This window comes from Dendropsophus ebraccatus, chromosome 2 (assembly GCF_027789765.1).
Source record: "Dendropsophus ebraccatus isolate aDenEbr1 chromosome 2, aDenEbr1.pat, whole genome shotgun sequence".
Lineage (NCBI taxonomy): Eukaryota > Metazoa > Chordata > Amphibia > Anura > Hylidae > Dendropsophus > Dendropsophus ebraccatus.
In genome coordinates, this window is record NC_091455.1 from 19,317,407 (window position 1) to 19,335,322 (window position 17,916).

At 46.5% G+C, this 17,916-nt stretch overlaps 2 protein-coding genes across 2 annotated transcripts in view; one reads left to right on the plus strand and one right to left on the minus strand.

Moving 5' to 3' along the window:
• NSMCE2 (NSE2 (MMS21) homolog, SMC5-SMC6 complex SUMO ligase) overlaps window positions 1-10,490 on the minus strand; it is a 173,696-nt gene extending 163,206 nt beyond the window's left edge. The window contains exons 1-2 of the mRNA XM_069957108.1: window positions 10,355-10,490; window positions 2,148-2,300 (exon numbers count right to left, since the gene is read on the minus strand). Of these exons, the coding sequence (XP_069813209.1) occupies window positions 2,148-2,300; window positions 10,355-10,466 (265 nt within the window). The 5' untranslated portion in view covers window positions 10,467-10,490. The remainder of the gene's footprint in view (window positions 1-2,147; window positions 2,301-10,354) is intronic.
• Window positions 10,476-17,916, plus strand: part of WASHC5 (WASH complex subunit 5) — a 38,501-nt gene continuing 31,060 nt past the window's right edge. Inside the window, exons 1-5 of the mRNA XM_069957107.1 lie at window positions 10,476-10,603; window positions 12,217-12,437; window positions 14,491-14,636; window positions 16,287-16,371; window positions 16,926-17,026. Of these exons, the coding sequence (XP_069813208.1) occupies window positions 12,246-12,437; window positions 14,491-14,636; window positions 16,287-16,371; window positions 16,926-17,026 (524 nt within the window). The 5' untranslated portion in view covers window positions 10,476-10,603; window positions 12,217-12,245. The remainder of the gene's footprint in view (window positions 10,604-12,216; window positions 12,438-14,490; window positions 14,637-16,286; window positions 16,372-16,925; window positions 17,027-17,916) is intronic.

Genomic DNA, 17,916 nt, shown 5'->3' on the forward strand with positions numbered 1-17,916 from the left:
TCACTACAGCTACAGAGAAACCAATCAATTCCATTGATAATGTTAGCAAAAGTGATCATTCTCGTGGTCCAGTCGCATTATTAAACATGCCATGTTTGCACGACAGCACATTGTGAACCAAGCACAGTCAATGGCCTTTTAGGGGAGGAAACTACTTAACTGGATGTAGATAAAACTTGTAATATAGTCTTAGAGTGTTATGATAACAAAACCCTGCAAGCCCCTGATACACCACAATACTCTATCACTACTATTGCTGTGTGATGACTCCTCACTGTGCCACTTCGGGGGAGCAAAATCAACCAGGCAGAAATTATTAAGGTTGTAATCAGAAATACATAACAAAAAAACACAACACAACATATAGCATTTTCAGAATTCGTCATAACAAGGATACAAGAATATAACTACTATAATACTACTCTTACATACAAGAATATAACTACTATAATACTGCCTCCTATATACAAGAATATAACTACTATAATGCGGTTCAGGGAAGAAACAGAGTGCTGCACCTCACACCTATGGCTGATACTAGTGCCGCTTGGCTTAATAAAAAACACATCAGAATTTTGTGTATGAATTGATCAAGCCATACTGCCCCATGTACCTCATGCCGGTATCTGATACACATGGGTCCCTACACTAAGTCCACACCGTGCCAGTCAGTGGCCACTAACCCCGCAGGCGTGCACAGCCAGGGAACGGGGGCCATGGGACGGCCCTGCGACCCCCATGCCACAGGACCAGACCCAAAAACACCACACCAGAACCCGGCCAGCACCGCCGGCGGAGAAGGTCGCCCCCAAGCAGCACAAGTCTGGATAAGGAATTACACTCACCATAGCTGCAGCAAACAGAATGGGAAAAAAACAGGAGGGATTAAAACCATGTGCACTCAGGTGTCTCCTGCTAATTGCGGTCATGTGGGTCTCACCAGGAGGAGTGCAATACACGGAGAAAAGAGAGAAACAAAATGCGGTTCAGGGAAGAAAAAGCGCTGCACCTCACACCTATGGCTGATACTAGTGCCGCTAGGCTAAATAAAAAACACATCAGAATTTTGTGTATGAATTGATCAAGCCATACTGCCCCATGTACCTCGTGCCGGTATCTGATACACATGGGTCCCTACACTAAGTCCACACCGTGCCAGTCAGTGGCCACCAACCCCGCAGGCGTGCACAGTCAGGGAACGGGGGCCATGGGACGGCCCTGCGACCCCCATGCCACAAGACCAGACCCAAAAACACCACACCAGAACCCGGCCAGCACCGCCGGCGGAGAAGGTCGTCCCCAAGCAGCACAAGTCCCATTCTGTTTGCTGCAGCTATGGTGAGTGTAATTCCTTATCCAGACTTGTGCTGCTTGGGGGCGACCTTCTCCGCCGGCGGTGCTGGCCGGGTTCTGGTGTGGTGTTTTTGGGTCTGGTCCTGTGGCATGGGGGTTGCGGGGCCGTCCCATGGCCCCCGTTCCCTGACTGTGCACGCCTGTGGGGTTGGTGGCCACTGACTGGCACGGTGTGGACTTAGTGTAGGGACCCATGTGTATCAGATACCGGCACGAGGTACATGGGGCAGTATGGCTTGATCAATTCATACACAAAATTCTGATGTGTTTTTTATTTAGCCTAGCGGCACTAGTATCAGCCATAGGTGTGAGGTGCAGCACTCTGTTTCTTCCCTGAACCGCATAACTACTATAATACTGCTCCTATATACAAGAATATAACTACTATAATACTACTGCTATATACAGGAATATAACTACTATAATACTGCTCCTATATACAAGAATATAACTACTATAATACTGCTACTATATACAAGAATATAACCACTATAATACTACTCTTACATACAAGAAAGTAACTACTAAAATTCTTCTCTCTATATACAGGAATATAACTACTATAATACTGCTCCTATATACAAGAATATAACTACTATAATACTGCCCCCTATATACAAGAATATAACTACTATAATACTGCTCCTATATACAGGAATATAACTACTATAATACTGCTCCTATATACAAGAATATAACTATTATAATATTACACCCTAATTACAAACATATCTTGACTGAAACTGCTGTAAGACAATATACCAGGAAAGGTAATAATATGAGAAGATGCTTACATCCATTCTGTATAAGATCAAGGGCGACTCCAGTGGTGATTTCCATTCCGGTGTCAATATAAGCCTGGCAATCCTTGAGGGATGACAGGGAGTTCTCCACAGCAGTGGTAGATATGAATGAGGGGCTGAGTGATGCCATGTTGTGGTGATCACCTATCAAGGGACACATAATAGATACACTCAACACTAAGATCACTTACAGTAGTAAAATCTGAGACAATAAAAAAGCTCAGCAGTAAACATAAGTTTATTAAGGGGTTCTGTCATTTAAGGGGTAGTCTGGTAAAAAGTTTTTTGTTTTTTTTTTTCAAATCAACTGGAGACAAGATTAATGCTGTTTCTGAAAGAAAGCGGACATGTTTTTCTAATGCTGGATAACCCCTTTAAAGGGCTATTCCAGAGATTTTTTTTTCTTTCATATCAACTGTATAAAATCTCCAGTTTTTCATTACTTAAAAGCTGCTGTATGTCCAGTGCAGTGGGAGAACACAGCCGCCCTTCCCTGCTGCTCTAGTTCAGGTCTCACCTGCAGCTCACAAATGCATGTGGCAGCCACAGTCTCTGCCGCACGCAGCCCCACCCCACCCCCCAATACTGTTTTTTGGACACCAGTATCCTGATCAGGGCTGTGGAGTCTGAGTCGTGGAGTTGGAGCTAGTTTTGGCTGGAGTTGGAAAAAAAATGTACCGACACAGACTATAGCTTTAAAAAAATCTTTAGAAAATTTAGAATTGAATTTTGATATGAATTTTACAAGTTTTGCTCATGAATATATATTATGAGCAACATTCTAATAGGACACTGGCCCTATTACATAAGGGGGGGTCGGGGAATATATCAGTAATAGGACACTGGCCCTATTACATAAGGGGGGTCGGGGAATATATCAGTAATAGGACACTGGCCCTATTACATAAGGGTGGTCAGGGAATATATCAGTAATAGGACACTGGCCCTATTAGATAAGGGGGGGTCAGGGAATATATCAGTAATAGGACACTGGCCCTATTACATAAGGGTGGTCGGGGAATATATCAGTAATAGTACACTGGGCCTATTACATAAGGGGGGGTCAGGGAATATATCAGTAATAGGACACTGGCCCTATTAGATAAGGGGGGGTCAGGGAATATATCAGTAATAGTACACTGGGCCTATTACATAAGGGGGGGTCAGGGAATATATCAGTAATAGGACACTGGCCCTATTACTGATATATTCCCCGACCCCCCTTATGTAATAGGCCTAGTGTCCTATTACTGACAGGGCTCCAGACTAAAAAATTTACCTGGGAGCCATTGGCTCCTAACCTGAAAAATTTAGGCGCCAAATAGAATATTTGGTCGCCAACATTTTAAACCATGTAAAATTAATGTTATGTTAAATGGGACTTACTGTGTGCAGAGGCCACGGCAGCATCATCCTCCTTTAGATTCTCTCTTTTCTTAGTTTGAAAACGTTCAACATGGAAACTTGCAACTTGACAACCATATCCAGTCTGACAACCATATCCAGTCTGACTCAGTACTTCAGCTTCACTTGGCTAGCCTTTTAATGAGGCTTACTCTTCTGAACTTGAACTTAAAGGGAACCTGTCGACCCCCGTACCGGGGTGACAGGCTCCCAACCCCTTGTTAGAACCCCCTATACTCACCTCATCTTCACCCCGCTTCTGAAGATGGTCGGGTCACGGAGATCTCAGCCGCTGCAGCCCGGCGTGCGCTGAGAGATGAGTCCAACGCTCATAGAGAATGACGGGAGAGTCCAGCGCTCCGTCATTCTCTATGAGCGTTGGACTCATCTCTCAGTGTGCGCGTCAGGCTGCAGCGGCTGAGATCTCTGTGACCCGACCATCTTCAGAAGCGGGACCCGGCGCGATGAGGTGAGTATAGGGGGCTCTAACGGGGGTTGGGAGCCTGTCACCCCGTCACCGGGGGAGACAGGTTCCATTTAAAAGCTTGCAACAGTCTATACATACTGAGCTATACTTATGACTGCAGCCATAGTGACCCCCCACAAGATGTGTATATAGATAGATATATCTCTCACCTAGTGACTAATGCAAGGGACCCCCTACAATACAGACACCTGAGGGGCCCTGATAATAATTGTGCATATATCTATCTCCCAGTGTCTGCAGCCAGTTTGCCCTACACTTATAGATGGCCCCCTCCCCTTATAGATGACCCCCTCTACCCCCATTATAGATGCCCCCTCCTCCCCCCCATTATAGATGCCCCCTCTCCCCCCCCCCATTATAGATGCCCCCTTTCCCCCCCCCATTATAGATGCCCCCTCTTCTCCCCCCCTTATAGATACCCCCTCCCCTTATAGATGACCCCCTCCTCCCCCCATTATAGATGCCCCCTCCTCCCCCCATTATAGATGCCCCCTCCTCCCCCCATTATAGATACCCCCTCCCCTTATAGATGCCCCCTCTTCTCCCCCCCTTATAGATACCCCCTCCCCTTATAGATGCCCCCTCTCCCCCCCATTATAGATGCCCCCTCTTCTCCCCCCCTTATAGATACCCCCTCCCCTTATAGATGGCCCCCTCTCCCCCCCCTTGAAGATGGCCCCTCTTCTCCCCCCATTATAGATGCCCCCCTTCTCTTCCCCCCATTATAAAGCCCCCCCCTTACCTCTATGCTAAGCAATATTTAAAAAAAACAAACACACAAACTCACCTGAGAACCCGCTCCCCCGGCGATCCTCTTCTTCTTCGGACGCTGTCCCCGGCTGATGCGCGGCTGCCGGGGGTGTCCCGTCCTATCCCCGGCAGCGCGGCGCGTCAGTGAGCTCCCTGTACGCCGGGGCTGTGACTTCTGACACAGGAAGCGTCTCTGACGTGCGCTTCCTGTGCCGGAAGTCAGGGCCCCAGGCAGCTCACTGATGCGCCGCGCTGCCGGGGATAGGACGGGACACCCCCGGCAGCCGCGCATCAGCCGCGCATCTTAAAGAGACAGCGCGCCGCCGCCGGGGCCAGTCGCAAATGGCGCCCAGATTAATAAATCTGGGCGCCATTTGCAAAATGTCAGTCGCATTGGCGACCATTTTGGTCGCCATCTGGAGCCCTGACTGATATATTCCCTGACCACCCTTATGTAATAGGGCCAGTGTCCTATTACTGATATATTCCCCGACCACCCTTATGTAATAGGGCCAGTGTCCTATTACTGATATATTCCCTGTTTTTTTCCTAGCCAAATAGAACTAATTTAGCAAAATGATTCAAAAATTTGTGAATAGAATATTACTAGAATAAACAAACATATTCACCTGGTACTGACCATAATCCCCGGATTAAAATCCTTATGTGAGTCAAGCACAACAAGACCCGGTCAGGCTTCGTATCCAAAGTCTTTATAGCAATTCCATAAAATCAGAGATAGACAGCTAGTTTACACGTTTCGGCTTAGGCACACGCCTTGATCACAACTTAGACTAGCAAAGACAAATGCTGCATTTACACGAAGCGAAAATTCGCCCAATCGATCGTTTAACGATTTTGAAGCAACAATTTGGTTTTTATAACGATCAGCTTTTAGACGAATAAATCGAAAGGAAATTTGTAAGAAAAATCGTTAATGCGATGGTTTTTAAGATCGCTTAAGCCCATCTCACACATAGGGTGAATCTTTGAAAGACCGTTTACATGGAACGATCTGCGAATTTTTAGCAAACAATGAACGACGATTTGAGAACATGTTGAAAGATCAAAATGAACGATTTTTCGCTCATCACTTGATCGTGTGCAGTTTTACATGGAACGATTATCGCTCAAATGCGATCGTTATTGCGAAAATTCGAACGATAATCGCTCTGTGTAAACGCAGCATAGCACCCTTTCATATTTATGGGGTGTGCAGCACCAGATCACATGATTCAACAATTAAAATCAAATTACAAACACATGATTAAAAGACTTTGGATACGAAGCCTGACCTGGTTTTGTTGTGCTGGACTCACAAGGATTTTATTGAGTTTTGGAGCTACGATTTGGGCTCGTCCGAGCACATGGACTATAGGAGTGCCGGGTGAGCTGACTTCAACACACTCTGTATAATCCCGGATTAAGTTAATTTTTGGGTGAATACGCAAAACAGAAAGATTTTTAAAAAAGCTGCATCTAAAAAATATTCGCCCGTCGAATATTGGTTCATAAATAGAAACAGAAAATTAGACCAAAAATGGGTGAAAAATCCAATTATTTACCTAAATATAGACGCAAAGCCCTAGATAAATGTCCCCCATAGTGTTTTTCTATAAAATGACTAAGACCCAGCCACAGGGCTACTGTGAAGACCCGGGTACCAGCAGTCATGGGGCGTCAAAGAAATGGCAGCCTTGGTCTGGGCCAATAGCAGCTTTACAACAAATGGTCCTTCCCATCCTGATGTTACTGCTGTCTGGATTCTTACCTGGCTGCTACCTACTCACTTGTTTTTAAATAATTTAAAGCAACTCTGTACCCACAATCTGTCACCCCCAAACTGCTTGTACCTGCTTTTAAAGAAGCAGTTTACAAAAAATTATTATTGGCCCCCCCAGTAGGCGCTGGAACATATACTCAAGGCAGCTGATCAGTGCCTCACGGTGCGTCTTCATTCGGGTTCCGCAGCACGCTCACATCCGCCTCTGCTGTGACTCCTCTTCCCTATCCTGTGATTATACGCCGGATCTCACACGCTTCCATGCATTCTCTATGGAAGCGCGTGACTTCCTGTGTTCAATTACAAGGCAGAGAAGAGGAGTCACTGCAGAAGTGAGCCGCGCGGCAGGACACCGATCAGCTGCCGTGAGTATACGCCTAACTGCTTCTTTAATCCATGATCTGTCCTGGGGTCCGTTCGGCCGGTGATGCAGTTATTGTCCTAAAAAACAACTTTTAAACTTGCAGCCCTGTGTCAAATTGGCGTGGACTAGAGTGTCTGTGCCATAAGCTTTGCACCACCCCTCCGTCCCTCCTCCCCACCCTCCTTATCATTAGGAATGCCCTGGGCAGTTTTTTTTCCTATTCATCACTTCTGTGAACACTGCAGAGGTGCCTTAACGATCCAACACATGTGCAGTGCTCAGACAGGTGATGAATAGGAAAAATCCTGCCCAGAGCATTTCTAATGATGAGGAGGGTGGGGAGAAGCCACAGAGAGGTGGTGCAAGGCTCAGGCACATACACTCTAGGCCACGCCAATTTGACACAGGGCTGCAAGTTGAAAAGTTGTTTTTTAGGACAATAACTGCATCACCTGCCAAACAGAGCACAGGACAGATCTTAGACTAAAAGCAGCTATCTGAAGGTACAAGTGGTTTGGGGGGGGGGGGTGTCAGATTGTGCGTTCAGAGTCGCTATAAGAAAAGAAAAATCCTGAAGGGTACCTCTTCTATTTCATAACAAGCTGGGTAAAAAAAAAAATGCAGCAGCTGGGACTGCCGCATGCACTTGTGGACTGCAGGGGAGATCCGGGTTCACACATCTAGGTCCTGCCTGCAGAGTGCAAGCAAATATGATAGCAACCACAGCCAACTCAGCTAGGCAGAGCTCCTGTGTTGTGCTGTAAGACTGTGTCCTCACATTGCATTTTTAGCCTAAGGCTGCATTCACACGGAACACAGATATGGAAGGCCTATAACAGAGTACCCCCAGCGCATCTCTGATATGATGCTGGGAGTGGGAGAACTGTATGGATATGCGCCCCGCTGTTATGACAAAGCCACATGGCTGCTTCATTACAGCGCAGCGCATATTCATATAGAGGCAGCAGTACAACTGAAGACACAGCCAGGAAAAGAGAGGGGTAAGTGCTGAGTCTCCACTGAGGTGCAGAACACCCGCAGTTTTCATTAATGTACTGCTCCTCTGCAATAAGCAGCGATGTTTATAGTTTGCTGCTTACGGTCTCAGTGCACTGTGCTTGGCAAGGAAGGGGTATTCTCATCTGCTGAGAACTCATCTTGACACTGCTGTGTTCTCTGTCCCTTCCTGATTCGACATGGGGGCTGCGAAGACAGAACAGGTATCAACTCAGCATCAATGTGTCTCTTACTGAGGTTAAACAGTACCAGGGACAATCCAAGCTCCGGAGACATGTGTAAGCTCAGTGGGGGACAAAGAAGGGAGTAAAAGTAACATACCACTCCTGAGAACCCTGGCCACCAGTGTAAAAGTCACAGTCTGGGGTCAGAAACCTAGGCAACAGGCTATCAACACTACAGGGACTGGGCCAGGTGCTCCCCACTCACTGGGCTGAGTGCAGGAGGGGGTTTAAGGGGTACTCCAGCAAAAATGTTTTTCTTTCAATCAACTGGTTTGTAATTTACTTCTATGGAAAAAAAAAATCTCGTCTTCCAGTACTTATCAGCTGCTGTATGTCCTTCAGGAAGTGGTGTATTCTCTCCATTCTGACACAGTGCTCTCTACTGCCACCTCTGTCCATGTCAGGAACTGTCCAGGGCAGGAGAGGTTTTCTATGGGGATTTGCTGCTGCTCTGGACAGTTCCTGACATGGACAGAGGTGGCAGCAGAGAGCAATGTGCCAGACTGGAGAGAATACACCACTTCCTGCAGGACATTCAGCAGCTTATAAGTACTGGAAGACTGGAGATTTTTACACAGAAGTAAGTTACAAATTTATATAACTTTCTGGCACCTGCTGATTTGAAAGAGTTTTTTTCCGCTGGAGTACCCCCTTTAAGAGAGAACAAAGGAAACCAGGGGGTGAAAAGCAGTACAGTAACGAAATACCTTTACTAACATCGACACGTGTTCCCTTTACCAATACTGTGTGTAGGTATATATATATATATATATATATATATATATATATATATACGGGCCCCCCTCTGCCGCGTCATCAGCTGTTCAGCCGCGATTGGCTGAGCATAACAGTGCTCAGCCAATCGCAGCTGAGCACAGTGATGGCGCGGCAGAAGGGGGCCGGCACGAGGGACGGATGGAGCGATTCGGCTGGCCGCCCAAAGATGACATCTTTGTCCCAAGATGGTGGACGGGGGTCGACATGAATCAGGTGAGTATAGTGCACCAACACTTCCGAGTCTAGCGTGGGGGGGTTTGGGGGAACACGGGGAAGGGGGCCATTCACATACATAACACACATTGCAAAGTTGTATAACTTTGTAATGTGTGTTATTTAGTGAATAATTGTTTAGCGCCGCAGTACCCCTTTAAAGCAACTCTGTACCCACAATCTGATCCCCCCAAACCACTTGTACCTTTGGATAGCTGCTTTTTCTCCAAGATCTGTCCTGGGGTCCGTTCGGCAGGTGATGCAGTTATTGTCATACAAATTTACTTTTAAAATTGCAGCTCCGTGCCCTACGGGCGTATCTGTGCCCTAACTTTGCACCCCCCCCCCTGGCCCTCCTCCCCACCCTTTACGGAAGGGTGGTGCAAAGTTAGGGCACAGATACGCCCGTAGCTGCAAGTGGTATGGGGGGGTCAGATTGTGGGTACAGAGTCACTTTAAAGGGGTAGTGCGGAATAACATTTATTCACTAAATAACACTTACATAGTTATTCAACTTTGCAATGTGTGTTATTTAAGTGAATGGCCCCCTTTCCCGTGTTTCCCCTCCACCCCGGAAGTGTGGTGCATCATACTTTTGTATTCACTGTTGACCCCTGTTGTTGACAGCGAATACGTAAGTATAATGCACCATATTTCCGGGGTGGGTAGAACACGGGGATGGGGGCCATTCACTTAAATAACACACATTGCAAAGTTGTATAACTTTGTAAAGTGTTATTTAGTGAATAAATGTTGAACGCCGCACTACCCCTTTAAGAGCAGTATGACACAAGCTCTATACATTAGGTATGGTATAATCGCACTAGTCCGCAGCATAAACATCACTAGTCGTTCTTACCATGCGGAGGCAAAACCCCCCAAAATTGTTTTTACTTTTGTATATATGTTTTTTTAATACTAGCTTTTTTCATTTGCAATATATTATGTGGTAAAATGGCAAAAAAAAGTGAAGTGAACAGAGTTTTGGTCAGGTATCTGGTTCCTGGGAAAGCTGGGTGACCCTGCAGGAGCATCAGTCACACTGACAGTCACCCAACTTTCCCAGGAACAGAGCTGGTAACAATATCAGCCACCCTGACATGAGGGACAGCGCCACCATCAGGTTATACGAGGCTGGTGCGCACGCTGAGACTTGTGGTTCTCCCCTCACACCCCTACCTGTCCGCACAGCTGTTCCTGGACCAGCGCGCCGCTTTTCCTTTCCTCTCGCCACGCCCCCTGCTCCGGGCTGGTTGTTGCTATGGTAATGTGTGCGCCGGCGTGATGTCATCAGCAGGCGCCGCAGTCACCTGACTACAGGATGGCAGGTCATGTGACGGGGAGATGACAGCGATTTCCTTCTTGTGGGGTCTGATCTGAGAGCGGTGTATGGTGGAGAGAGGAGCCCGGTACCGTCCACGGGGAGAGGTATGGAGGAGGTGGTGGAACTACAACTCCCAGCATGCACGGACATAGGAGGCTGTATCAGCAGGCTGGGGGGTGTACTATCAAAGCCAGGGGGTAAATTACTTTTCCCGTGGAGGAAGTGATAGATATCTGTGCATACCGCATGCTCCCAGAGCCAAAGGTTATTTAGCAGCTGCAGTGACTGTTAGTCATAACACACCCCGGCTGCTGCAGAACATTATAACACACACCTTAGCTGCTGCAGAACATTATAACACCCCCCCCCCCAGCTGCTGCAGAACCTCATAATATACCCCAGCTGCTGCAGAACATTATAACACACACCTTAGCTGCTGCAGAACACCCCCCCCAGCTGCTGCAGAACCTCATAATATACCCCAGCTGCTGCAGAACATCATCATACACACCCCAGCTGCTGCAGAACATCATCATACAAACCCCAGCTGCTGCAGAACATCATCATACACACCCCAGCTGCTGCAGAACATCATCATACACACCCCAGCTGCTGCAGAACATCATCATACACACCCCAGCTGCTGCAGAACATCATCATACACACCCCAGCTGCTGCAGAACATCATCATACACACCCCAGCTGCTGCAGAACATTATAACACACACCCCAGCTGCTGCAGAACATTATAACACACACCCCAGCTGCTGCAGAACATCATCATACACACCCCAGCTGCTGCAGAACATCATCATACACACCCCAGCTGCTGCAGAACATTATAACACACACCCCAGCTGCTGCAGAACATCACCATACACACACCTCAGCTGCTGCAGAGCCTCATAACACACCTCAGCTGCTGCAGAGCCTCATAACACACCTCAGCTGCTGCAGATCCTCATAATATACCTCAGCTGCTGCAGAACCTCATAATACACCCCAGCTGCTGCAGAACATCATCATACACACCCCAGCTGCTGCAGAACATTATAACCCACACCCCAGCTGCTGCAGAACCTCATAACACAACTCGGCTGCTGCAGAACATCATCATACATCTCAGCTGCTGCAGAACATCATCATACACACCCCGGCTGCTGCAGAACATCATCATACACACCCCGGCTGCTGCAGAACATTATAACACACACCCCAGCTGCTGCAGAACCTCATAATATACCTCAGCTGCTGCAGAACCTCATAACACACCTCAGCTGCTGCAGAACCTCATAATATACCTCAGCTGTTGCAGAACATTATAACACACACCCCAGCTGTTGCAGAACCTCATACTACACCTCAGCTGCTGCAGAACCTCATACTACACCTCAGCTGCTGCAGAAAATCATTATATAGACCCCAGCTGCTGCAGAACCTCATCATACATCTCAGCTGCTGCACAACATCATATTACACCTCAGCTGCTGCAGAACCTCATAATGGACCTTAGCTGCTGCAGAACATCACCATACACACACCTCAGCTGCTGCAGAACCTCATACTACACCTCAGCTGCTGCAGAACCTCATACTACACCTCAGCTGCTGCATAACATCATAATATACCCCAGCTGCTGCTGAACCTTATAATACCATCTAATACCTAGTATTAGCGATTCCCTTCTAGTGCTTCCCTCTCTTTCCCCATCACACAGGTTCGGCCATTGCTCCGCAGCTCCAGCTCATGACCATGGTGGACTTCCTGGCTGAGAACAACCATTGTGGACAGGCGGTCCTGCGCATTGTCTCCCGGGGCAATGCCATCATTGCTGAACTGCTGAGACTCTCTGAGTTTGTGCCCGGGGTCTTCAGGCTGAAGGACAAGGCGGACCAGCAGAAATATGGCGACATCATATTTGACTTCAGTTACTTCAAGGTGAACAAGCAGAATAATTTACTGACATATCCTGACAATGAAGGGGCTGCAGTTTCTTTGGGTGTGTTAGACTCCATACCTCTCCTATCCTTTCCCAAGTGCATCAGGACTGTGTTGCAGCTCAGTATATTGGGAGTGATGCTGTGTCAGAAGAAAACAGAAGGGGGCGCAAGTGATATTCCACAATTGTCTGACACAGTCATGTCTGATCTGCCCTTCACCCATAAGGTTCTATGGGGCACAGATACTCCTCAGGATTTTACCTATTTTGTGTCCATGCTGGGAAATAGCTGTAGAATATATAGGACGTGTCTGATATTTGTCCTTAATTCCGGCACCGATGCCCCATAGAACCTATAGGTGCATTCAGAATTCTGGTCTGGAATCTTTCCGGAATTCCAGACCTATTGTAAGGCAGCCTGGGCCAGCAACTGGGCAATTCCTTACTCTGGCCCCTTAAAGGGGTTGTTCACCAAATTTTTTTTTTCTTTCAAATCAACTGGTGCCATAAAGTGCCAGAGATTTGTAATTCACTTCTATTAAAAAATCTTAAGTCTTCCAGTACTTATCAGCTGCTATGTGTCCTGCAGGAAGTGTTTTTTTTCTTTCCTGTCTGACACAGTGCTCTCTGTTGCCTCCTCTGTCCATGTCAGGAACTGTCCAGAGCAGCAGCAAATCCCCTTAGAAAACCTCTCCTGCTCTCCAGACTGGAAATAATACAACTTCCTGCTGGGCATACAGCAGCTGATAAGTACTGGAAGGCTTGACATTTTTTAATAGAAGTAAATTACAAATCTCTGGCACTTTATGGCAGCAGTTGATTTAAAAGAAAAAAAAATTGGGGTGTACAACCCCTTTAACTGTATGCACTCCTAATCAGAAGTGCTTACAGTTAAATGTAGCCATTGGCTCCCAACCCTGTCAATCACTCAGAATTACACCTCCAGCCACAAGAGGCCGCTACCTCCCTCCAGCATTGTTAAGTTACGAAACTTTGTAATTGGGTTTATTAGGCAAATATCCCATTATCGGCATTCAAAAAGACTTTCCCCAGGTCCCCCCTCCTCCCTCCTCTCTCATTCACTGCTCATTATCAGGATATCTTGACTCTTTTACATCAGTTGGGCCCTGTGTAACCTATGGAGAGGGGAGGAGGGAGGGGGGACATTAGTCGCCAGCAGAGAACAAAGGATTACACAGAGGGAACTGTGTGAAAGCCGGTATTCAGAGGTCAGAGAGGTCAGTGCTGACTTCAGAGGAGATAGCCGGTGATGTAGCTGTAAATTAACTCTTTGTTGTCCTGTTTTGATGCTTCATCTCCCTCCACCCCTCTCCTCTCCATAGAAAACCATGAAGACAGGGGGAAGAGCTTCAAACTGCTTTTTCATGATAAAAATGCATTTTTCGGCTAATAAACCCAATTTCAAAGTTTCTTAAAATCGCCTGTAATATTGATTTCTGCAAAAAAAAAAATTAAACAACAGTCACACTTTAAGGTCAGAAAATGTTGATTGTTTCCAAACCTCCAGAAAGGCTTCCAGGTCAGGATTTTCTGACCTGAAAATACCCACAGACGTGTGAAGGGGTCTTTACTAGGAACTGACAATGACACATGCTTGGTACATATAAGCCTGTCACATCTCTTAAAGCGCCACCCCTGTCCTCAGGCTGTGAGTGGTGTTACAGTTCAGCTCCATTCACTTCAGTAAAACTGAGCTGCAATACCGCACCCAAACTGAGGACAGGAGAGGTGCTGTGCTGTGGTTTTCTAAGCCTGGATAACCCATTTTTTAGTTTGCTCCCAGAGTCGTCAGAATTGAGATCCCCCGGGTACTTACTGCAGTGCCCTCTTCTTTTTAGTATGGATATTGTCTACTGCTCTGCTCTCACTACTAGAATGGTCAAAGCAGGAACCCCACATACTAAGTGGGCAACATATCCCCCCCACACGATTCCTACTGTTCACTACAGACCATGGTGGTCACCTTCCTTACCCCCAGTAGTCACATGACTGTATCCATGTATAACATATGAATTTATCTTGTCTTCTCAGGGTCCTGACAACTGGGAGGGGAGGTTGGAGGCCAAACCAGAACTTCAAGATCTGGATGAGGAATTCCGGGAAAACAACATAGAAATCCTCACCAGATTTTATTTGGCCTTTGAAAGTGTCCACAAATACATTATGGACTTAAACAGGTATGTGCCGTCAGGTCGCATCACTGTCTTCAGAGATTTAGTATCATTGCGCAAAACATTTAACACAGAGACAAGACAAACATTTTTATTGCTTGGGATCTGAGTTTTTCAGCTGTCAACCTATAGAAGAGCACAGCTGAGCTCTTCTCTCCCCATCTATCTGCAAGAGATGATTTCTATAGTAAGTCTATGGAACCAACAGGGAGAGCAATATGCTTGGGAGAGAAGCATTCATCCGTGTGCTTCTTTCAGTTCATTCTGATGATCGGTGGGGGCTGAACAACCAATCGATCAAACCTTTTATCATGTCAAAACTTCTGTGAAATGATAGTTACACTTCAGGCCAACTTTAGACACTGTATTTGGTTGTACAACAGCGGCTGTTGTTTATGAGCACTGCCCAATTGCATAGCAGTGTATGGAACAACGGCCACTGTATATACCCTGTATACACCACAACTGTTGTTAACTGCAGCTGCAGAAAATAATTGACAGGTCTGTACAATATAGGCTGTGCTGACAGTGTTGAGTACGGCCCCCGACCGTACTTTACACTGTGGTCAATGGTAAATTAAAGTGCAGACAGACCCGAATGTGCCCACATTCCAATTAAAATTAAATAATGCGACATGTAGAAAAGGGAGCTACTGCACATCACACCAATGGCTAATACTAATGCCACTCGGCAGTGGTGGTGAGTGTAATATCATATCCATACTTGTGTTGTTTGGGGGCAGCCTTCCCCGCCGGTGGTGCTGGCTGGGTTCTGTTGGGGCATTTTGGGTCTGGTCCTGTGACATTGGGGTTGCAGGGCCATTCCATAGCCTCCCTTCCCTGCATGTGCACGCTTTGCGGGGTTGGCGGTCGTTGACCGACACCGTGTGGAGTTAGTGTAGGGACCCGTGTGAACCAGGAGACCTGCACGTGGTACATGAGGCAATATGGTTTGATCAAATTATATACCAACATCCTGGCGTTGGTTTTTAAAATTAGCCGACCGGCATTAGTATCAGCCATAGGTGTGATGTGCAGTAGCTCCCTTCTCTCCGTGTCTAAAATTAAATAATGTTAATTCGGCCTATACTGCAGTATCATCCGGGTGATGAACATGTAAGAGAGCGGCCGTTGTTTGACACAGCCTCATCAAACAACAGCTGCTGTTCTTACCCCATGTGAGCCTGGCCTAAAAGTGAATATGTCAGCTGTAATTCACATTTCAGACTGCTGACACTGTTGAATGCTGTTAGGACAAGGAGACACATGGTACCTTTCTTATATCTGTCTGTGCTTCCATATTAACCAGGGCAAAGTTTCAAATAGGCATTCCCAAACCAGTTAAATGCTGGGGGCTAGAGCGCCTTCTCACTCTCCCTCTCACCCGTCCCTGCTTGGGGGTTAAATTCCAGCTGACTGTCAATCAAGAAAAATTTGTCACTTTGCACTGGAGAATAGAAGCATTTTTCTACGTAATTGAAGCACAGAGATATATATATATATATATATATATATATATATATATATATATATATATTTATATATCTATGTATACCAGGTGTCCCCTGTCAGCGGTATGGAACCTGTAATATCCAGCAGTGTGAAACCTGTAATATATCCTTACACATCCAGTGTTTGTATCTCTCCTCTTGTCAGATATTTGGATGATCTTAATGAAGGAATTTATATTCAGCAAACTCTGGAAACGGTACTTCTCAATGAAGATGGGAAGCAGCTATTGGTGAGTATTAGTTATACCCAATAGCGACAGAAAACTGCTGAAATAATTTCTTGGACTTAGTAAACAGGACACATGATAACTAGAGATGAGCGTAACTGGAGCATACTGGAGTCTGATCGTTCAGCATTTGATTACCGGGGGCTGAAGAAGTTGGATGCAGCCCTAGGGAGTCCTGGAAAACATGAATAGGGCCATAGGCTGTATCGGTGTTTTCGTGACAGCCCTAGGTCTTCATCCATTTTCTTCAGCCACCGGTAATCAAATGCCAAACTATCAGACTCCAGCAGACTAGACTAGAAGTCCAATAGACTTCCCATCCGTTCACCTGTGTCCTGCGATCCTGTCTGGTTGACTTGAATATGTGTGGACATTGATATGGATGATGATTTGACTCTATACAATGTACCAGAATTGTTAGTGTGTTGTTATGGGGGACACCACAGACCTTTATCTGCAACTATTGATAACTTAGCGACCTATTAAGAAAACCTTTACAACATAGACGTTGTAGAATAATGCAGGGATTGAGCTGTTGTTGATTCCTTCCTGCATAGTGTGAAGCTCTGTACCTGTATGGGGTGATGCTGCTGGTGATCGATCAGAAGATTGAGGGAGAAGTGCGGGAGAGGATGCTGGTCTCTTACTACAGATACAGGTAAGTCTGGCTTTATACTTACCCGGTGGCCTGCTGCCACGTCATATGCTTCATTGTAAGGGCCCTATAACACGGAGCGACAATCGGCTAAATTTCCCTGATTCGGCTGATTATCGCTCCTTGTAATAGAGAGAATGATCAGACGATGAAACAATCATCGGCTGATTGTTTCTTTAAGCCCTGACCTTAAATCATAAGTGGCGACTAGAGATGAGCGAACCCGGTTCGGGTTCGAGCAGATCCGAACCCCAACGTTCGGTATTTGATTAGCGGGGGCTGCTGAACTTGGATAAAGCTTCCAAGGTTGTCTGGAAAACATGGATACAGGCAATGACTATATCAATGTTTTCCACATTGCTTTAGGGCTATCCAAGTTCAGCAGCCACCGCTAATCAAATGCCAAAAGTTCGGGTTCGGATGGACTCGAGCATGCTAGAGGTTCGCTCATCTCTAGTGCTGACTGTGCATCACCGCGTGTAATAGCAATACGTGGCCGGCAGGCTGACGATTCATCAAACGGTTTACATCACCTTTCCACGTTCCCGGTCTCGGCTGACAGGCCGCTCAGCCAATCACTTGCCATGGTGGTCCCAGCTATTGATTGGCACAGCGGCCTGTCAGCTAAGACAGGACGCTCTGAAGCTGCAGCACGCGGGACCTGGGAAGGAAGCATAGCGCAGAAGAGACCGGGAACATGGACAGGTAATATAAACTGTTTAGGCAAAGGCTTCACAGCCATCACCAGCGACGTCCGTGCAGCCCTTGCTAAACAATTATTGGGCCGTGTTATAGGCCCAGTAAACAAGCACCGATGTAGCAGATTGGCGCTCCTTTACAATATTGATTGGGTCGTTATTTGCCTATCTAATAGGATCCTAACATTTATTAAT